Below are 23,072 nucleotides of genomic sequence, written 5' to 3'. Positions count from 1 at the left end.
TCCCTGTACCAGATGATTATCTTTGCCGAGTCCCTCTTTATAATTCCCTGTTTCCAATCACAGCCAGGGAACTGCGGATGCACATGTTTGTTCTGAGCATGCTCGGACCTGTTGGGCATGCTCAGTGATTTTTTTTTTGTTTTTTTGTTTAAGAAGTGCAAACGTCGTCGGGCACAGAAAACTACTAATACAGTAGAAGAAGCCGGCGGTAGAGCTGCCTAGTCTCGGCCAGGTGAGATAACTTTGCGCTGTCTTATTGTGCCAGGTGATGGTTGGATTGCCTAACGTAACAGGGTTTTTTGGCAAAGGAGGACACAAGATTCCTTTTCTGAAGGAAAAGCCTTTTGGGGACTTTTGAGAGATTATTACATTGCCATGCTAAGTGATCGATCATCGGCACTTATGCAATCGGGTTTTGCTCTTACTGCTTCCTAAGGAGCACATGATGCTGACCGGATATACTAAAGTTATGTCCCTCTTGGCACAGGGAGAGCTGCCCTGAAGCGACGCTGTTAAAAAAGAAAAAAAGTGTTTTCATACGCCTCAAGAGTCCGGGAAGGGAGTTCGTGCACAAAATGCAAAATTGTAGCTGTCGGTGTATTGCCTGCACAATCCCCCAAGAAGCGCGTGCGTTGTTCCCAAACAGTAAGAGTCACTAAATTAGGAGTGGTGGAGAGAAAGTCGCCAAGTGGTGAGTCGGCTTTCACGGGTCTCTTTCTCAAGCTGGACGGCTGGTTGGTTGTTTTTTAAAAGGCAGCTTTTACTGCCTAGGGCAGTAGCTGCGGAGCGGGGAGGGTGTGGTAGTTGTGTACATTATACGTTGTGTAACCTTGAGGCTGATTTCAGGAAGCTCTTTGCAGACTTACTCGTTTGGGTATCAGTTCTTAGGAAGACAGTAAGAAGCAATGGCATGTCTACCTTTGAACCCTTAAAAGCCAGCAGTAATTTATATTCATTTTATTTATTTGTTGTTTGGATGTATAGCCCACTCTTTACCTCAAGGTCCATGCAACTCAATAAAACAACTTAGATAACAATGAAAACTACAGTTAAACCATAAGTTAAAACATCAACTACACCACAGAAGGAGGAAGACACTAAGATCTTGGGAGGAAGGGCGGGATATAAATCAACTAATAAAATAAATAAAAAATAAATAAGATCTTATAACGCAACTTGGAAGGAGAAGGGGCCACCTCAGAGAAGGTCCTCTCATGGACCACCATTCCACAGACCTCAGAGGGCAGCAAGCACTGCTAATTGTAATGCCCAAGAAGTTCTGTATGGAAGGCCACTCCTTCAGATATTTGGGGCCACATGACCAAACTCCAGCACATGACCAAACCCATGGTATATTGTGGGAAAACATCATGGGCTGAAGGAGAGAGGATTGTAATGGAATGAGAGGACCCATCAAAGGGCAGCATAGACTGGATTCTGGGGGATGCACATCACACTGCGGGATCTGTGGTCTGTGTGATCTCTGTTGTAGTGGTAACAGCACGCAGCAATGTCTTCTGCTGCACGCTACCTGTTTTTTTTTTTTTGGAAAACAAGTTTTTTTAAAAAATTGGGCCCAAGTCATCTACAGTGTAAGCACCGTGAATTACAAGTCTTTTAGGACAGGTGTATAATATGAGACCTGCCCATCCATGCCTTGGCTGCTGTGTTCACTACTATTTGCAGCTTCTGAACTGTCTTTGGGGCAGCCCCACAGAGGATACATTATAGTAGTCATTCTGAAGGTTACCAGAGCATGGATTACTGTGGCCACGCCTTCCCTATCCAAGAAGAGTCATTGCTGGTGAATCTGCTGTAGCTGGAAATAGACTCATAGCTACTGAAGCCAGCTGGGCCCCAAATAACATTACTGGATTGAGGAGTACCCCCAAGCTATTTCCCTGTTCTTTACAGTGGAGGGCACCCCATCTAGGACAGGTCATCTTCCCACTACTAGATTCAAGTACTCAGAACACACAGCACAATATGGATTCAGTTTCAGTTTGTTGGCTCACATCCAGGCAATAATCCAGAACCTGAATTGCCTCTCCTGATTCAAATGGAACTGAGAGATAGAACTGGGTGTTGTCAGCATATTGACGGCACTTCAGTCCACATCGCCTGATGACATCTCCCAACAGCTTCCTATACATGTTGAATAGTTTGAGGGACAAGATGGATTCCTGTAGGAGACCACAGGTTCATTCCCATGGTGCTGAGCAGTTGTCTACCCTCTGGAAACTGGCCTGGAAACTGAGGTTGGAGGGGAACCATTGTAACACAGTCATGCCTCCACTCCCAATCAACAAGCCACTCCAGCAGGATACTGTGGTCAACAGTATCAAAATCACGAAGAGAGGTCACTCCTTTCTTGGACAAAGAAGATTAACCTTTCTTGGACAAAGAAGATTAACCAAGGCAACCAAGGCAGTTTCAGTGCTGTACCCTGGCCTGAAACCACTGAAATGGGTCTAGATAGTCCACTTTTGTAGTTGAACAACCACCACCCTCTCAAGCACTTTCCCCATTTGGCCCTGTCCCTAGAATGAGTGGTCCCCCCAAAAGCAGAAATAGGAACACATAATAGTCCTCATTAGCTAATCTGGAGACTAATTTTAGACAAAGGAAATGGAGCTTTAAACTCCTTGGAAGCCCACTGTGACTTGTTTGTAAGACACTTTGAGGTTAAAGTCTCTCACTTCCACTGTGATCTTGATGCCACATTTATTGCAATCTCTAGTGAGGTATCCAGCATGTCTCCTGTGACAGTTTCAGTTGATGCAGCCTGATGATCTGAGCAAGTTGTTTGCAGTGATGCACCCAATTGTATTTTCCCTTGAGCCTTGCTCCTCCTGACTTATTAAAGTCCAAGGTGCGGCCACCGCATCCTTGCAGGAGGGAGTTGTCCCAGCCATTTGGAAAGGGTCAGTGATTTTGACTACTCCAGAAAAAAAATCCAAGCTGGACCCATCAGTCCTTGGTCACAAATACCCCTTTGGGGTGGGGGAAAAGTGATTGAAAGGGGAGTAGGACAGTTATCTTGATCTATTTCAGACTGTGTACAAGTCTGGTTATGGGACTGAATTAAGAACATAAGAACATAAGAAGAGCCTGCTGGATCAGGCCGGTGGCCCATCTAGTCCAGCATCCTGTTCTTACAGTAGCCAACCACGTGCCTGGGGGAAGCCCGCAAGCAGGACCCGAGTGCAAGCTCTCCCCTCCTGAGGCTTCCTGTACACTCTTGCAATAAAGGTTGTTCAACTCGCATCTTTCCTGGTCATTTGCCATGCTTGCTGGGCCTGATGGGAGTTGTAGTTTAGCAATATCTGGAGGACCAAAGGTTCCCCACCTCTGCTATATTGGGAGAAGGAGAAGGGGAGTGCAACTCTGTTGTTCTTACTTGACTTCTTGGTTGCTCCTGTTTCCTTTCCTGCACCAGGACTGGCATGTGCAATACCAGCAGGACATCCCAGTAGCACCACACTCTGATGTCAACGCATTGATGTAAGAACTAGTAGACATCGTCAAAACATTAGGAAAGTGCTGATTGTTATTGTATTGTTATTGAAAGATGTTACTGTTGCTTTCTTAACAATGTTAATATTTTGTTATTTGAATTTTTGTAAACTGTATTGTTATTTTCTGATGTGTATTTTGTATTTGTGTTTATTTTTTGTGAGCCTCCTTGAGGGCTTTTTTGGCCAAAAGACAGCATAGAAATAAACCATAACATAACTTCTCAGCTGCTTTTGACACCATTGAACATGGTATCGTTTTGAACTGACTTAGTGAGAATAGGTATTGGGGGCACTGTTTCACAGCCATTTTGATCCTATCTCCAGAATAGGTTTCAGAGTAGGGGTAGGGAACTTATGGCCCTCTTTATGTTGTTGGACTCTGTGATGTTCCTATATATTAGTGTATATATGGTAAGTGCTGGTTGTTTAGAGTATACATGGTAAGTAGTGAAAGAGGAGGGGGAGTGAATGGGCAATAGAATGCTTGATGATTGGCTGAATGTTTAAAATGGCTGACAGTATAAATGAAAGGATGACAGGTAAATCTGGGTAAATGTGAGGTGGTGAATTGTGGAATCTGGGGGGAGAAGAGAAAGAGTGGATTGCTTGGTGGGGTTTGAGAGAGTTGTTTGCCAGGAGAGCGTGAAGAAGGAGGGAGGTGGAGTTCGGATTAGTATTGAGTAAAACCATATGCTTATGTGCCTTAAGAAGAAATCTTGTTAAACTTGTTAGCTTTGTTATCTGTAATAAATACTTAATTTGGTTTACCAAAGGCCTGATCCTTGGCTGGGGTTTCACAGACCAGAAGGGAGGGTAAGGTAATGCCCAAGGCTGAAGGGGAACTGTAACAAATGGTGGCAGCGGTGAAGAGAATAACAATACCAGTATTCAGAGTCTCTGGGAATACTAGTATTGGGACGTTACTGGTGGTTGCCTAGCAGGGGGATCTGTTGAGATCTGTGCTAGAGCGGGGAGAGAAATCATAAGAGAGAGCGGTCCGGACTGGTGGAGTCCCTGGTGGTGCCTAGAGACAGGCAGTAACCACGAGCAGGTAGGAACCTGACAGGGAGAGCCAGGGAAGGACGCATCACAGACTCCAGTTCCCATCAGCCTTGACCAGCATGGCCAATGATCTGGGATAATGAGAGTTGGAGTCCAGCAACATCTGGAGGGCCAGAGGTTCCCCACTCCTCTTTCAGATAATAGCATTGGGAGATTTTGGGGGGCCCTGGTGGTTGTGCTCTGGGGTGCTACCATCTTATATCCATTGCTATTTAATATCTACATGAAGCCATTGGCAGTGATCTTTAGGAGATTTGGGGCAAAGTGTCATCAGTACACTGATGATACCCAGCTCTGTTTCTCTGTAACTTCTGAATCGGGAGAGGATGTGCAGGCCCTGGATCAGCACCTGAACTCAGTGTTGGGCTGAATGAGAGACAAAAAACTAAGTCTAAATCCTGGCAAGACAGAGGTATTGTGGGCAAGTGGTTCTTGAATCTGGGTAATTGGTGTCAACTTCTGGTTTGGACCTAGTGCCCCTGAAGGAGTAGGGTTGTAGTCTCGGGGCACTCCTGGATCCATCTCTATCATTATAGGTGGCCTCAATGGCTAAGAATGCCTTTTACCAGTTTTGGTCATTTTGGGACCAGGATAGCCTGTCCACTGTTTTCTATGTGCTGGTAACCTCCAGACTGAATTACTGCTATGTGCTTTATGGTTGGGAGGTGCAGCTAGTGTTCAACTGTTCACTGGGGCAGAATATTATGTCTTTGCCGAAAAACTTGCACTGGCTGCCAGTTAGCTACCAGACTAAGTTCAAGGTGCTAGTACTGGTGTACAAAGCCCATAGCTTTGTATCAGGATACTTAAAGGATTGTCTCACCCCTTATATATTCAACCAGTCACTGCACTCTACAAGGGCCTCCTGCAGAAACCAATCTCATCAGGAGGTCCATTATGTATTATGTAGGAATCGGGCCTTTAGTGTGGTAATACCTGCCCTTTGGAATGTCTTCCTATTACGTATCAGACAGGCACCATCTCAGTTATCTTTACAAGATATATTGAAGTCCTTCGTCTTTCAACAAGCCTTTTAAGTGGTGATTTTCATCCCTGTCTGTCCTGGACTTAAATATGCTTTTATTGTTAAAAGTGCTTTGGGATGTTTCATGGGCAGTGATTCATAAATAAGGGTACTGGGTATATAGAGTCAATAGACAGCAACTACAGCAGTATTACCTAGTGCAGCCTTTCCCAATGTGATGCCCTCCAGATGCTGTTGGACTCCTACTCCCATCACCCCGACCATTGGCTGGGCTGGTGGAAACTGGTGTTCAACAACATCTGGAGGGGCACCACATTGAGAAAGGCTGGCATAGAGATTGGGTTATGTAAAGGGGAAATAACATTTCCTCGCTTGTGTGAATTGGAATGTATAGTGTTCCAGATGCGCAGGGTGAACTTGAATTCAGTGTTGAGGACTGTCTTGATTTACTGCAAATGGTAAGCACACTTATTAGGGAACATACTCCATGGAACCTAGTAGGACTTCTTTGAATAAACATGCTTAAGGATTAAGTTTAATCAGGAGACTGGTTCGTAGTGTCCATTGAGCTTTAAGCAGGGAAGGGTGTAAACTAGAGCTGGTAGTTGTGGAGTGGAGATTGCCCTTCTGTTCTTAGAACATAACAACGCTACTGGATCTAGTCCAGCATCCTTTTTCACACAGTGGCCAATCAGATGCTTCCAAGAGTCTACAAACAGGCCTTTCTTGTTGTTCCCCACCTCCAGCAGTTGATACAGCTGCTTGCCAGCACCATGTTTTTGCAGAAGTGAATTCCTTATTCATTCATTCATTCATTCATTCATTCATTCATTTAACTGAATTTATATAGCTTCCCCATTACACAAGTTCCCTGGAGTGGCTCACAAATGCAGCAATTAAAATCAATATAACACTATTAAAAATTAAAAATACAGTTAAAACACAGGTTATATACTGTAGGGAGGCTAAACGATCTAAAGTAGCTGAAACTCTTACTGCTGCTATTTATTTGTGTTAGCGCTGATGAATGATTGCAGAAACTCGGAATTGTTCTTGAGAGAACAATACCAAATTCTGTTTGTCAAGGACTTTGTCTGTAAGGCTTTGGTATTAACAGGGGTTACTCAACATGTACTTATTTTCTTGTTCCAGCCAAGACTCTTCTCTCTCTCTGGCTTCATCCCAACAGCTCTATGGCAACCCAGAAGAAACTGCAGGGTCTTATGGCAGCCACCATCACTCCAATGACTCAGGATGGGTAAATATCTCCTTGACCTTAAAAGCAATGGAAGTAAGGTTTGGTGGGCTCTTAAATTAATTACAGACTGAGATCAAAATTAACTGTATCATCTCCTTCATTGCCCTTATGCACATCTCTTCAAAAGAAAGGAGAAAATGGGCTTCAGAATGGCAATGATTAACCAGTGCTTTGGGTCTTGCCAGCAAATTTTAGAGGACAGCTTTTCTGCAACCACAAAATACTAGGTTTTTGACCCTCTTAAGCAGATAGATTGGCTTACTTGCTTGAGTTATCTATTTGCTCTGTTTCAGAGGTACCTGGACTGTTATTATTTATTTATTTATTTATTTAATTGTTATATTGTACCCTCCCGTTCCTCCTACCCACCTGGGCTTTACTGTTGCTTCTCCTACTGTTAACATGTATATTGTAAGCTCTTTCAAGCAGAGACCTCTAGCATGTATGAAATATATCACCTATAACGTTACTTTCTAAGGTTTAATGTACATGGATAGCACTAATAATTACAACCTGAATTCAAAGAATCACTCAGTTTGTGCATGGCTGGGGCTAGTGGGAGTTGTCGTCCAAAACATCTTGAGAGACTTGGATAGAGAAGGCTGGCCTAAGGGCCTTTGGACTCATGCTTTTCCAACGGGTCACCACTGCTATGTGGCAAACCACTTTTGAAATGGAGGGGTGTTTCTAAAGCAATTGGTGACATGGCACTGTGGCCTGCTGTTCAAGAGAGGAGTGGGAACTCAACATCCCAAAGGGTGCACCCAGGCCATTGCATGTGCCTAAATTACTTCTTTAACTCACAGCCCATGTGGGCTCCTCTATATAATGTGGAGGATCCTAATTTAGAACAGGGGATTAGATGTGATCCTTTGCAGCTATATTATTACCCTAATATAAAGTTGACTAGGAGTGGGCAGACCACCACCCACCATTAGCCAATTTCCAGTGGGCCACCCCATGCCTGCTGGATGCTAGGATTTTTTTTTACAAAGAATGCTGGACTATATGGACCTTGGTCTGATCCTGTAAGATCAGCAACCATATGTGCCTTAGTGATCATTGAACCCAGATTAGTTAAACCTTAACTGTTAAGAGTGTATATTCAAGATCTCTTGCTTGGTAAATTTAAAACCAATCAGCGGACCGTGGAAATTCTGGCAAGGTAAGAAAAAGTAGACTGTACAAAACTGAAGTTGGCCCATGTTTAGAATAAACCATAGAGATAGGCCTCCCTGTTAAACAAAACATTAAATTAAAGCCCCTGACCCTTGTGATTTCTGGTTCTTGGAGCCTTGCACAACCTGAAAAGGTTAAGAGCGACAGCTGAGTGGGCAGCTCCAGGGAAGTACTCTCCAGTGTCTGTTGGGGGGAAAAAAACAGCAATGTGGTCACCCATGTTCTTCTCAAGAATGTGTCCCTGCCTCATACCGCTTTTGTAAACAAAGACTGAATGTCTTCACAGATCGGCTAGTTTGCTTCAGTCAGCAAGAGGCAAGACACTTATTAACAATTGTGACCTTGGTATGAACAGCTAGGTGACCTTGGAACAGGAGAGCATGTGACAGTGATGCTTTGGCCCAGGGCTGCTTTCTGCTTTTGTGGCCATTGAAGTGCCTTTTAAAGAGTCAGAATGGGCTTCCCAAATGTTAATGGGGGCTTTTCCCAACTAGCGCTGGGTAGAGAGTGGGGATAATAGAGGGGCTTCTTCATTTGGTTTGCTTCTTGCACTGTATCAAGAGAGCAGGTAATCAGAATGGAGGTTCCAAGTCCTCATGGAGGTTCCAAGTCCTCTGCTCAGGGTAAAGCCTGGTAACATGGAGCAGACAGTGTTTTCCTGTTGGTCTCATTCAGGGTTGGAAAGCTATCCTGAGTGCAGCGGGGAAGCAATAACAGGGAATGGACAACAGCTTTGTCAGGTTGTTGAACATGATACGATAGAGGCATGTCTTCATATGGTGGGCTCTCTTTTGTTTTACTGTTGTTTCTTGGTTTTACAGAGGTGTTTGTCTTTGTTTGGAAACACTAGAAAACCTATGAATGGAAAAATAGTGTTATGAAATTAGTGTTCATGTCACAGGGAGTGATGCCTTTTATCATACCATTTTCACCTCTGGGGGAAAAAATGATGGTCTGCCTCTGGCACGGGAAGATGGAGACATTCTCTTCCCCCTGTGTTAAGGAATTCCATGTGCAAGGCGTTACTTGTAAGGAATTTTGCAAGTGATAATTCCTCCTGTCTTGTGTTCTTTTCTTTTAGAGAAATCAACCTCTCTGTGATTGGCCAATATGTGGACTACCTGATAAATGAGCAAGGTGTAAAGAATGTATTTGGTAAGATATGGCTTATGCTTTATACTTGTTTTTGTATGACTGGCAGAGTCTTTGGACTGTCTCCTGCTCAGAAATGGGTATGATTTCAAACCCAGGCACCTAAGATGATACAGAATATCATGAGGACTGTATGTTACCTTCAAGATCAGGGTATCATGCCTCTGAATACTGTAGCAGTCACTGAGGAGCAACAGGGGGAGAGGGCTGTTGTACTCATGAGATGCTTCTGGGCTTCCTAGACGCATTTGGTTGGCCACTGTGGGGGAAAAGGGTGCTAGAGAAAATGAACCTTTCATCTGGTTTGATCCAGCAGTGCTGTTCTTATGTCCCACGTTCAGTCCCTGGCGTCTCCAGGTAGGGTATGGAATTGTCCCTTCTCTGAAACCCTGGACAGCTGCTGCCAGTCAGTGTCAGCAGTACTGAGCAATGGGTCTGACTCCGTATAGGGCAGCTTCCTATCTTCCTACGGCGTGCCTCAGCAGATAAGGAGATGTGAAGCAGGGCTTCCTCCACACTTGCTCAATTCATCACTCCAGCAAAAGATATCCCACCCTTTCTCTGTGTGTCAAATACTTCTTTCTTTTGGTAACAGTGAATGGGACTACAGGAGAAGGCCTGTCCCTGAGTGTCCAGGAGAGGAAGCAGCTGGCGGCAGAGTGGGTGGCCAAGGGCAAAGATAAGTGAGTAACTCCAGGGGAAAGATTGCTGTGTTTTGTGAAAATCACTGCTTATCTAAGCAAAGACGTTGGATTGTGAAATCTGCATTCTGTTTACTTCCTCTTTTTTCTTTAAAGGCCAGGGAGAGGAGAGCCGGTTATCAGACTATTGCTGAAGTAGCAAGTTGCAGTATATTAATGTCTGGCTCCTGTCACCGGCAGATTCTTTATTTCTTCCTGTTGCTCAAAGAGGAGGGAAAATAGGAAGTGGATAGTTATGGGAGTGCTGTATTTTCACCGGCTGAAAATAAGGAAGGAGAGATGAGATATGGAGAAGGGGAGAATGTTGCCCCTTTAAGACAAGATTGTCAGGCTGCCATAATCCTGATTCAGAGACAAAAGATCTTTTTAACAACACATGGATCTGACCTATAAAGCAGCAGTGAGTTTGCTGGCCTAAACAGCTACTCAGCAGCTGATTTATTCATGGAAGATAAGGTTGTCAATGGCTACTAGCCACAATGGCTATGTTCCACCTCCCCTGTCAGAGACAGTAAGTCTCTGAATGCCAGTTTCTGGGAGTCACAACTGAGGAGAGTGCTCTTGCATTCAGATCCTGCTTGTGGGCTAGACGTGGGCATGTGGTTTTAGCCAGTGTAAGAACAGGATGCTGGACTAGATGGGCCTTTGGGTTGGATCCTGCAGGGCTTCTCTTATGTTCTTGTGACATGTCAAACATATACAACTTTTGCCTTTTTCACTGAATAACGTGCATCCTTTTTTCCTACTTGGTTTTTTTTTTTATGAATATCCTATACTGTTTTACCACTTAGAGAGGTATTTATTTGTTTTGATTAAGCAGTCTATAAATCTTGTTAAAGAAATAAATCTTCAGAGAGTGGCAGACAGATTCTGCAGGGCCCCCTTGCAGAACAGTGATCCAAGCTGCTTCTTTTCCCTAAAGTGTTTGAAACATGGGCTAAATATTTTACAGCATTCTAAGTTTGTTTTGTGTGTCATCTTACTATTAATCTTTGCCTTTGCCTAAAAATACCTCTTTACTAGGCAGAATCACACATATCCCTGTATTGCACATTGTCGCATGTGAATGCAGTGTGTATACCACACTGAGGGATTAACTGCATGTTAAGTCCCAATGCTCCCCACTTCCTTTCGTCTTTTTATTTTTGAAAAGCTACTTCAGAGGAGGTGATTTGAGAACAAGTGAAATACTATGGGAGGAAATCTGGGAGACCATTTGGCCTGAAGATGCATGAGGAAAGAATTAAGTGCCCTGCATCTGCTTCTCCATTTATCCTTAATTGCCTCTCCTTGAAGCAGCTTTTCTTCTTCTTCTTTTGGACATAGGTCAGAGATAAAATGTAACTGTCCTGCCTTCGAGTCGATTCTGACTTATGGCAAACCTATCAATAGGGTTTCCATGAGGCTGAGTGGCCCAAGGTCACCCAGTGAGCTTCATGGCTGTGTGGGGATTCGAACCCTGGTCTCCCAGGTTGTAGTCCAACACCTTAACCACTACGCCACACATAGGAGACCTTTTCCAGCGTAGGGGCTACATTCCCTCAGGAACAACCTTCTAGGGGTCACATGCCAATGGCGGGTGGGGCTAAAGGCAAAAAGTGGGTGGAGCAATGGATGTGACTTTGTACAATGGGCTACACGCCCACCCTCTCCATCCTCCATCTAGGCACGCCGGATGCCTCATCACAGTCCAGGGACGTATTCCAGGCAAGCAAAAGCACTTGAGGAGACACAGCATAGTGGGGGAGAGGTGTGTCCTGGAGAGGGTTCCAAGGGCCAGACAGAGAGGCCTGGAGGCCAGTATTCAGCCCTTGTTCGTCAGGTTCCCCACCCCAATATACACATCCGCACATACACACTGTCCAGGTTCTAATATATGAGTTTGTGCACGTAGTTGTCCCTGATGGACTGCTGGTTTGTGCATGCGTACTTAAATATTACTGATAGGATTATGAAATGCGTGTTATGAAAACTAACAGTAATATGACAACCTCCCCCCCACCCCTCTTCCTTTTTCTGCAGGCTTGATCATGTGATTATTCATGTTGGAGCTCTCAGCTTACCAGAAGCAAAGGGATTGGTGAGTGTGTGTTTTAATGTATTTTTCTCCTTGGTACTGCTTTTATCCTGCGTGAACATTGGTGTGCAAGGAGACAACACTTCCTATATATTAGTGCAGGGGTGAGAAGCACCTGCTGAATTCCACCTCCTGTGTAGGGTAACAGGAGCCCTGTCCTGTGGTCACTCTAGGGCAGCCTTCCCCAACCTTGGATCCCCAGATGTTGTTGGATTACAACTCCCATCATCCTTGACTATTGGCTATTCTGGCTTGGGAGGATGGAAGTTGAAGTCCATCATCATTTCGAGTGCACCAGATTGAGAGAGGCTGCTCTAGAGAGAAAAGGAGAGGATATGGCTACAACAAAATAAGTACGTCCTCTACTGCCGGCTGGAATTGAGGGTGGGTGTGAAATTATCACTGTTTTTTCCATAGTTGCTTTTTCATTTCTTCTGCTGGAAGCACCCTTTGGAAAATGCTTAGGAAAAAAGTGCTGCCAAGTGATTGATTCGGTTGGCAAGCTGCATTTGCGACTACGCTCTCAAGCAGCCATAATTCATACCAGTGGTTTGTTTCAACCAAAAAATACTTTGCTTCTGTTTGCCCTGTCAACTCAGTGAGGAGGAGTTGATTGTGTTGGTGGTACAAAAATAAAACCAAACAACTTCAGGGCTGAAGCAAGCTGCTGAAGTAAGCAAATTCTAAGATTTTTCTTTTTTTTAAAAAGCATCAGTTGCTCAGAATTTCATTTTTCCCCACCTGGTGATGCTTCTTGTCAACCAGCTCAAAAACCTCAGTGATTCTGTTCTCTTTCTCTGATCAAAGCAAAAATCAGACTTTCCCTTCCTTCCCCCACCCCCCAAACAGTTGGCACATTTGCTTCCAGGTGAAACAATAGTCTCTCTGCCCAAAACCTGGCAGCTAGCTGCCAGGTAAGCCTTTCTGCTCAGTGGCAGACAAAAATGCTAGAAGAAAATTAATTGTTACTTGCATTCCAGATACTTGGAGAAGCTTTTGGTTAGTTTATTATCACTGCGGATGATCAAGATGCATCAAGTGCACTGAAACAGCTACTTTGCAATCAGAATACCTCTTTCAAATTGGTTAGGAATGGCTGTAGAAACATTATCCCCAGGAGATCCAATTATATGTATTCATACATATTTATATATTTATTACATTTATATCACACCTTTCCTCCAAGGAGCTTGAGGTGGCATACAAACATGGTTCTCCTCCTCCTGATTTTATCCTTACAACAATCCTGTGAGGTAAGCTTAAGCTGAGAGAGAGTGACTGGCCCATGATCACTCAGTGATTATATATAGATACAGGCTTGCATATTCCTATACACACAGTATATGGTCCAATACAAGCTACTGTTGTGTTATCTGTTTTGTATTTCTTATTCTCTAGCACTTCCATGATGGTATCAGTCTGTATGGATATAACTATCTGCAATTCCTACCATCCTTTCCTTTTTCAGGCTAAGCATGCAGCAGAAATGAGAGCGGATGGCATAGCGGTCATGCCCCCCTTCCTCTTCAAACAGGTGAATAAAGGTGAGTAGGCAGATCCCACTGTATTATTGTTCCTCTTGCTTTTTAGGCAGACCTTCAGGACTGTGAAGGACAGCACTGAAGGCATGTGGAACTGTAAAGCCTAAAGATATATGGGCAGTTTCGGTTCATTGCTGCAAAACCAACTCCTGGGTAGCTGCTTCCTAATTTACATTCCCTCTTTGCAACGACACTGAAGGTGGTTACTAGTTCTCAGTTCCTTATTTGCTTCAAAGTTCAAAATACTAAAAAAAAGGAAAAGTTCACAGGTAGCGCAACTCCAAAGCAAAGTTAACATGTCTCTGAACCCCCAAATATATGTTGGGGTACCCCATATCATATATCTCAGTGATTTGGAGACTCTCCCCATCAAGAGCAACAATGAATTTATTGCATCAAAATTATCAGGCTTCTGAAATGCTCATAAATGCATAATAATCTCATAAAATCATAAAAAATAAGTAACTGAGGGTTCCCACCACAAAATCTGCTCTGGGCCAGGACAAATCGCACACCCCATGAAAGGGGAGGGTGCCCTCTATGAGATACCAGTGCTTTACATCTGGCCCGAGCTTCTGCTGGGCACAGGGCATGGATAAGTGTATTTATGATTGACCAAAGCAGACAGAAATGTGGTGGAAAAAATGAGGGTGCCCACCCTTAAAATCTGCACTGGTCCAGGACAAATCATACACCCCAGGAAAGTGGAGGATTTCATCTAAATATAGTCTAAAATAAGTATCTGGGGGTGCTCACCACAAAATCTACTCTGGGACAAGACAAATCAAACACCCCAGAAAATGTTTTTGTCTATTTTTGTGCATGGATGCCTTTATCCGTATCCTACCTCCAGAAGAAACTCTGGGCCAAGTGAAAAGCACTGGCATCTACTGAGGGACACCTTCCCTTTTGTGAAGAGTGTGATTTCCCTGGGCCCAGGGCAGACTTTTGAGGTGAGCACCCTGTTACTTATTTTTTCCAGAATATTTTTGTCTGCTTTGATTGTGCATAGATGCCCTTTTCCATGCCCTGTGCCCAGCAGAAACTCTGGACCAGATGTAAAGCACTGGCATCTTGTAGAAGACACCCTGCCCTTTCATGGGGTGTGTGATTTGTCCTGGCCCAGAGCAGATTTGGGGGTGAGCACCCCCAATTACTTATTTTTTCCTGCACATTTTGCCGATTTTGGTTGTGCATAGATGCAATTAGGTGTGGCCTGTGCCCACCAGAAGCTCTGGGCCAAGTGGGAAGCACTGGAATCTCATAGAGGACACCCTCCCCTTTCATGGGGTAGATCACAGCCTCTTGGATCACATCCTCTAAGTCAGAGCAGACCCATTAAAATCAATGCGTTTGACTAGCCTGAGTCTGTTGGTTTTAGTGGATCTTCTCTGGGTTTGATTTAATTAAATACAGCTCTCTGTACCCTACTCTACTTTCATCAACCTAGCTTGGAAAGTGAAGGTCCAGGGAAATTCGGGACTGGTGTCTCCCCAAGAGAGAAGCAAGGGTGGGGCCTGATCATGCAGGCTGGACTGGAGCTACAGTTCTCTATGCTCTGGTAACATCTAACTTAATTGCTGCAATATGTTGTATGTGGGAGGCTGCCTTTGAAGACAGCTTGGAAGCTGCAGCTGGTACAGAAGTCAGTGGCCAGATTGCTGACCGGGACAAGACAGATGGAACATATAACACCAATTCTGGCATGGCTGCACGGGCTACCAGTCAGTTTCTGGGCCAAATTCAAAGTGCTGGTTTTGACCTATAAAGCCTTTGACCCCATAGCTAAAGGACTGCCTCTCCCCACATGAACCAGCCCAGACCCTACGTTCATCATCTGAGGTCCTTCTACGTGTACCCTCTCTGAGGGAAGTGCAGAGGGCAGCAACATGAGAACGGTCCTTTTCAGTGGTGGCTCCCCATATATGGAATGCTGTCCACATGGAGGCGTGCCTGGCACCATCATTGCCTGTTCTCAGGTGCCAGGTTAAAACATTTTCATTCACCCAGACCTTTGGAGTTTAATTTTTCGTTTTTAGTCAGGTGGAGAGGGGTTTGATCTTGTTTTTACACATTTCATGAGTATATTAGTATGTACCTTTCTTGTTTTGTGTCTGTTTTTAAAATTGCAAGTTGTGTTGAGTTTCTGAAAAAAAGCAACTAATAAATAAATAATACTTGCCTGTTATGTAGGCCTATACTGCAGATAATATCTGTTCCTCAAACTGCCCATGTTTCCACTGGCTTTTCTTGCCTTCTCTTATTTAGATGCTCTAGTTGCCTTCTTGCGAGATGTTGCATCTGAAGCCCCAGGCATCCCGTTCTATTATTACCACAGCCCTCCCCTGACTGGTATAAAAAGTAAGTGCTGCTCATGCAGACCATCCTAGTTACATCTAGGAAAAATGCCTGACTCTGTGGCTTTTTGTATGTTTTTACATTTATATCCCACCTTTTCTCTATGGAGCTCAAGATAACTGAAGACCTCAGGACAGGAGTGGAGCACCTGTGGTCCTCAAGACGTTGCTGAGATCCAACTCTCATCATCCCCAGCCAGCATAGTCAGTGGTCTGGGATGATGGGAGTTGGAGTTCAACAATGTCTGGCAGACCACAAGTTTCTCACCTGTGCCCCGTGATGTCTCCCCACCAAGCCCTTGACCGGATGCAGCATGGCTTATCTTTTCACCATCATGAGGCTTCAGATGATGTCTAAGTAACATTGCTCTAGGGTTGCAATCCTGTGTTCACTTTGTTTTAAGCAGTGTCAGCTGGTGGCTCCATGTAAGTGGGGCAGTGGAATCCACTCTGGGTTTTAGTCTGAACTTTCAAGGAGCTGTCCGGTACTTTGGACAGCTTCTTGAAAGCTCGGACTAAAACCTGGAGCAGATTCCACTGCCCACTGCCATGGAGTCACTAGCCGCCACTGCTTTTAAGTAAGCCCCACTGAATTCAGTGGGACGCACCTCTGGCTAAATATGCATATTGTACATTAGAATGTAGTGATAGTCAGGACAGGCCAAATATCTTGTACTAGTAGATCCAAACATATAAAACCGATTCTGGCTCGCTTGCACTGGCTGCCTTTATGTTTCCGAGCTTGATTCAAGGTGCTGGTTTTGACCTATAAAGACTTACACGGCTTGGGACCACAATACCTGATGGAACGCCTCTCCCGATACGAACCAACCCATACACTACGTTCAAGATCAAAGGCCCTCCTCCGGGTGCCTACTCCAAGGGAGGCTCGGAGAATGGCAACAAGGGAGAGGGCCTTCTCAGTGGTGGCCCCCAAATTATGGAATGATCTCCCTGACGAGGTGCACCTGGCACCAACACTGTTATCTTTTCGGTGCCAGGTCAAGACTTTCCTCTTCTCCCAGGCATTTTAGCATGTGTTTTATGTTGTTTTAAATTTTTAAATTGTGTTTTAAATTGTTTTTTAAAAGATGTGTTTTAAATTGTATTTGTTTTTAGTTACTGTAAACTGCCCACAGAGCTTCAGCTAAGGGGCGGTATACAAGTATAATAAATAAATAAATAAATATCTAAGGAGGATAGTAAAGGCTAATTCCACCCATGGAAATACTACTGGTAAACAATTGGTGGTGTATTTCTGATTAAGTGCCATTGTTCATATGTATGCTGTAATTATGGAGGCATATTTATTGTCTGTCAACCCTATGATTTATACCCATTTTGAACCAGTTTCCCCAACGAATCCAGGAGGATTGGAATTCTGTGAGAATGCTGAGAATAGTCTGTTTGTTTTTCATTTTGCCTCTCTCAGGAACTAGAATTCCCAGTATGAAGCAAGGGAACGGCTGTCTAATCTAGTGTAAGGCTGTAGTATACTCTGCTACTCTGATAAAAGAATTCTATTTCTCATTGCCTTCCACAGATAAGGAAGAGAGAACTTTTGGGTATTCGTCCCAGATCTTTTTGTAACGAAGCATTATTTGTACTGTATTTTGGGATAGCATCACAAATGGGATTGTGTATTTACATTGGCAGTTGTGATGATGTACCTTGCCTGGTATGACTTGAAAACTTTTGTTGATGTGATTTGCTCTCTCACTCACTCTGTGCAGTTTGTGTTGAAGAGCTACTAGATGGGATGAAAGAGCAGATCCCCACCTTCAAGGGGGTGAAGTTCAGCGACAGAGACCTCCTGGATTTAGGGCGGTGCTTGAAGAAAAATGATAACAGCCAGCTTGTGTTTCTGTATGGTGTGGATGAGGTAAGGAATTTTTACATTAATAACTTTGGTGTAGTATAGCTGAAAGGCGGCCTCTTAAGGTGATGTAACAAAGTAGTCCTTTTTTACTGAACCCTACTGGGAACATCCTGTGCCAGGTATATCTTGACAGCTCCTTTCCAGACCAAAGAAGAAGTTAGAGAATTTTAAGTTTAGAGGCATGTTCCACATGAGGGATTTGCCAGCTGTTTGGAAAAAGGAGGTGAAGGATGAAATCTGGTGAGCAGATCAGTTGAGGAAAGAGAAGGGGTTGGGCATGGGGAGGAAGGAAGACGACGTTAGCCCTTGGGAGCCTCGGGCAACTTTGGACTAAAAATAATGGATGAGGAGGACCCCAAGGAAGTTGGGTATAAGCCCAAGAGAAGGGGTAGATGGATGTTGGCTAATATGACTGGAGCGCCTATTGAAGCCTTGGCTGACCTGTGAAATACTCGGATGATCCAGGCTCTGAACACGATCGCTCCTGACTCAGTGTCCTCTCCCACTTGATAGAACCCAGCTGACTCCTTGGTATACACCAGAGCTTAGGGCAATGAAACAAGCTGGGAGACAGCTTGAATGTGAGTGGAGGAAAACTCCAGATGAATGTAGTCAAACACTGCAGAGTGCCCATTATTGAACTTTCACTCAGTGGCAGTGAAGGTGGCAAAGAAGACACACTTTGCCCCTTCCATTGTATCCTCACTGTGTTGTCCAGCAGAGCTTTACCAGGTAATGCAGGGCCTTTTACAGACTGGCCCAAAGGAGGTGATAGAACTGACAGTGGCTCACTGTGACTTGTTTGCAAAACATTTTGAGGATGAAATCTCTAGGACCTTCTCCATTGTTACAGCAGATGAATCTCAAGAGGTGTCCAGAGAACTGTCTAATCCTGCTGTGTTGGATGAGTTTCAGTTGGCAAGGTTTGAGGATGTGGACAAGGTGCTTCGTTCAGTGCTCTTGACTCTTGCTCCTCATGGCTGATAAAAATTACAAAGAAGGGACCGCCATCCGGGCCAGGGAGGTGATTATTGCCTCCTTGTGAGAGGCGGTGACAAGACCACTCCTTAGGAAACCCTCCCCAGATTCAGAAAATCTAAGTGATTATCAACTGATTGTAATCTCCCCTTTTCTGGCAAGATTCTTGAGTGCATGATTGCAGATCAGATACGGGTTCTCTTGGATGAAACCGATTTTCTGGATCCATTTCAACTAGGTGTTAGACCTGGTTTTGGCACAAAACCCACCTTGATTGCCCTGTATGATGACCTTTATAAGGAGAGAGATAGGGGGGCTGTGTCCTTATTAATCCTCCTTGACCTCTCAGCAGCTTTCGATACCATCAGTCATGATATTCCCCTGAAGTGGCTATCTGAGTTGTGGGTAGGTGGTACTGCCTGGGGACTATTGTTCGGCACTGTGAAGCCTTTAGTGTGGGGTGCCGTGGAGTTTGATTTTATCCCCTATGCTATTTAACATCTACATGAAACCACTGAATGGGATCATCTGGAGTTTTGGAGTGTGTTGTCAGCAATATGCTGATGATACACAGCTCTGTTTCTCCTTTACATCTGCAAGTGTGGCAGTGGATGTGCTAGATCAATGTCTGGCTTCAGTGGGTGGTTCCCTAGACCAGATGGGTGGGGCATGGCCTGCTCTGAATGGAGTTCCACTCCCTCTGAAGGAACAGGTGCTTAGCGTGGGAATATTTATTTATTTATTATTTGATTTATATCTCGCCCTTCCTTCCAGCAGGAGCCCAGGGCGGCAAACAAAAGCACTAAAAACACTTTTAAAGATCATAAAAACAGACTTTAAAATATATTAAAACAAAACATTTTTAAAAACATTTTTTTAAAAAGCTCTGTAGACATCTTGAAAAAAAGGTTAAAATCATATTGTTTTTTAAAAAAAGGTTTTAAAAAATATTAAAAAGCAATTCCAACACAGACGCAGACTGGAATAAGGTCTCAACTTAAAAGGATTGTTGAGAGAGAGGAAGGTCTTCAATAGGCGCCAAAAAGATAACAGAACAGATAGCAGAGATGGAGCCTGTCTAATATTTAAGGGGAGGGAATTCCACAGGGTAGGTGCCGCCACACTAAAGGTCCATTTCCTATGTTGTGCAGAACGGACCTCCTGATAAGATGGTATCTGTAGGAGGCCCTCACCTGCAGAGCGCAGTGATCGACTGGGTATATAAGGGATAAAACGGTCTTTCAGGTATCCTAGTCCTGAGCTGTATAGGGCTTTGTACACTGAAACCAGAATCTTGAACTTGGCCCTGTAGCAAATGGGTAGCCAGTGCAGTTCTTTCAGCAGTGGGGTGACATGTTGGCAATATGCTGCCCCAGTGAGCAGTCTCACCACCGCATTTTGCACCAGCTGCAGCTTCCAGACCAACCTCAAGGGCAGCCCCACATAGAGCGCATTACAGTAATCTAGCCTGGAGGTTACCAGTGCATGGACAACAGTTGTCAGGCTATCCCAGTCCAGAAATGGCTGCAGCTGGCTTACCAGCCGCAGCTGGTAAAATGCACTCATAGCCACTGAAGTCATCTGGGCCTCTAGAGACAAAGATGGATCCAGGAGCACCCCCAGACTACGGACCTGCTCTTTCAGAGGGAGTACGACCCCATCCAAAGCAGGCAACTGACCAATTATCTGAACTCGGGAACCACCGACCCACAGCGCCTCCGTCTTGCTAGCATTCAGACTCAGTTTATTGGCCCTCATCCAGCCCACCACTGAGTTCAAGCACCAGTCCAGGGTTTGCATGGCCTCTCCCAATTCAGATGTTACAGAGAAATTGAGCTGGGTATTGTCAGCGTATTGCTGACACCTCACCCCAAATTTCCTGATGACCGCTCCCAAAGGCTTCATATAAATGTGAATGAATTTTATTATACGGTCACAGACCCATCGTACAAAAAATACAACAAAATACATAAAAAATAAAAACATAATATATTAATATAACAGTATAATCCTATAAAAACACAGTTTAAAAGGAAGAATTCTTTCGTCTTAACTGGATTAAGTTTAAGAATTTGGCAACCATTTCTGTCCATAGTTTATCAGTTTCGGATAAGAGGAGTTGGACATACCAGTTATTTGATCTTCCAGGAAAGCAATTAATTATGGGAGAAATAAATCTAAGCCGTTCAGCATGATAAAGGTTGCAAAAAAGAAAAGTGTGAACCAACGATTCGACTTCAGAGTTTGAGCATGGGCAGATGCGGTTTGCATAGGAATGCCTTTAAAACGGCCGTCTAAAATCGCGGGGGGGAAACAGTTGAATCTCACTCTTGAAAAGAGTATACGATATTTCGGAATAGATAGATTTATCAAATAGGATGCACGGGCAGGAAATGAGAATTGGAGATCAAAAAACATAGGGGAGCAAGTATTGCGAGCCCTAGATCTGGAATATTGAGCATCAGTATCATAAATGTTCAACAGCATTGAGGACAAGATGGTATCCTGCGGCACCCCAATATTTTATTTATTATTTATTAAATTTATTACACGCCCCATCTGACTGGTTGTGCAGACACTCTGGGCAACGTACAAAATAAAAACATACAAATACATTAAAACATTAAAAATCTCAACAACAATAATAAAACCTAGCCCACCCCAAAAGCCTGCCTGAAGAGCCAGGTTTTCAAGGCCCGGCAGAAGCTCATCATAGAGGGGGCATGGCGGAGATCATTTGGGAGGGAATTCCACAAAGTGGGGGGCCACAATTGAAAAAAGCCCTCTCCCTGCTCCTCACCAGTCTAGCTGTTTTAACTGGTGGGATAGAGAGAAGGCCTTTTGAGGCTGATCTTGTTGAGCGGCATCACTGCTGATGCCTGGAGGCATTCCTTCAGATAGACTGGGGCCGAAACCGTGTAGGGTTTTAAAGGTCAGAACCAACACCTTGAATTTCGGCCCGGAAAACAACCAGTAACCAGTGCAACTCCGTTAGGCACTGGAGTGATGTGATCTCACCAGCGGCTGCCTTTAATCAGGCAAGGCCGCCACATTGTGTACCAGTTGCAGCTTCTGGACCATTTTCAAGGGTAACCCCAACATAGAGCACATTACAGTAGTCTAGGCGAGAGGAGACCAGGGCATGGTACCACCGTTGGGGAGCAGATGATTGGGAAGGTAGGGGCGCAGCCTCCGTATCAGATGGAGGTTGATACAGCTCTTCCTGGCTCATAGCCGAGACTGAGCCTCCATGGACAGCTGGGAGTCAAGAATGACCCCCCAGGCTGCAGACCTGGTCTTTCAGGGGGCAGTTGTACCCCGATTGAGCACCAGGTCAACATCCCCCAACCTTCCCTTGGTCTCCCACAAACAGTACCTCAGTTTTGTCAGGGGTTCGGCTTCAGCTTATTCCTTCCCAATCCAGCCACTCACCGACTCCAGGCACTTGGAATAGGGTTTCTACAGCCAACTTCGGTGAAGATTTGAATGAGAGATAGAGCTGCGTGTCATCCGCATACTGGTGACACTGCAGCCCAAATCCTCTGATGATAGCCTCCCAGCGGCTTTATATAGATGTTGAACAGCATCGGGGAGAGGAATGGAACCCTGTGGCACCCCCACAAGTGAGAGGCCAAGGATCCGAGAACCTCATCCCCCAATGCCAACTCTCTGGTACCTTACCAGAGAGGAAGGAATGGAACCTCTGCAAATACAGTGCCCCCTATGCCTAACCCTCTTCAGGCGGTCCAGAAGGATACCGTGGTCAACGGGTATCAAAAGCCGCTGAGAGATCCAGGAGGACGAGGAAGGTGCATTTGCCCCTATCCAACGCCCTCCTCATATCATCCATCAAGGCAACCAAGGCCGTTTCAGTCCCATGTCCAGGCGCCTGAAGAGCTGATTGAAATGGATCCGGATAATCCGCTTCCTCCAGAATGCACCTGCAACTGCTTCGCCACCACTTCGCTTCAACTGCCTTGCCCAAGAGCACAACTGCCAGCAGGCAGCAATTCAGATGTTACGGAGAAAAAGAGCTGGGTATTGTCAGCATTCTGCTGACATCTCGCTCCAAATCTCCTGATGACTACTTCCCAAGGGCTTCATATAGATGTTAAACAGCTTTGGGGACAAGATGGTACCCTGCAACACACCCACAGCACAACTGCCAGAGGGGGCCCGAAAGACAATCACCCAATGCTATTCTCTGAAAACAAGTTTGGAGATAGGATTGGAAACCACTGTAACAACAGTGCCTCCAATACCCATCTCACAAAGTCGGGCCCAGAAGGATACTATGGTCAATGGTATCAAAAGCCACTGAGAAATCAAGTAAGAGTAACAGGGTTGCACTCCCCTGTCCTCCTCCCGATAGAGGTCATACGCAG

General features: G+C 44.7%; 1 protein-coding gene across 4 annotated transcripts in view; it reads left to right on the top strand.

The window, feature by feature from the left end:
• The first annotated feature begins 91 nt into the window (after nucleotides 1–91).
• The window catches only part of NPL (N-acetylneuraminate pyruvate lyase), a 43,736-nt gene continuing 20,755 nt past the window's right edge, over nucleotides 92–23,072 (top strand). The window contains exons 1-10 of one of the 4 annotated variants that reach the window (XM_061634073.1): nucleotides 92–232; nucleotides 488–691; nucleotides 3,440–3,504; nucleotides 6,718–6,823; nucleotides 9,084–9,157; nucleotides 9,750–9,837; nucleotides 11,878–11,935; nucleotides 13,401–13,476; nucleotides 15,742–15,834; nucleotides 17,564–17,712. In XM_061634073.1, coding sequence (XP_061490057.1) covers nucleotides 6,759–6,823; nucleotides 9,084–9,157; nucleotides 9,750–9,837; nucleotides 11,878–11,935; nucleotides 13,401–13,476; nucleotides 15,742–15,834; nucleotides 17,564–17,712 — 603 coding nt within the window. In that variant the 5' untranslated portion in view covers nucleotides 92–232; nucleotides 488–691; nucleotides 3,440–3,504; nucleotides 6,718–6,758. The remainder of the gene's footprint in view (nucleotides 233–487; nucleotides 692–3,439; nucleotides 3,505–6,717; nucleotides 6,824–9,083; nucleotides 9,158–9,749; nucleotides 9,838–11,877; nucleotides 11,936–13,400; nucleotides 13,477–15,741; nucleotides 15,835–17,563; nucleotides 17,713–23,072) is intronic. The other 3 variants (XM_061634076.1, XM_061634074.1, XM_061634075.1) reach the window with 3 other exon arrangements.

The sequence above is a fragment of the Rhineura floridana genome, chromosome 6, assembly GCF_030035675.1.
Source record: "Rhineura floridana isolate rRhiFlo1 chromosome 6, rRhiFlo1.hap2, whole genome shotgun sequence".
NCBI classification, from domain to species: domain Eukaryota; kingdom Metazoa; phylum Chordata; class Lepidosauria; order Squamata; family Rhineuridae; genus Rhineura; species Rhineura floridana.
The sequence above is the reverse complement of the archived record's forward strand: the minus strand, read 5'-3'. Positions and strand labels throughout refer to the sequence as shown.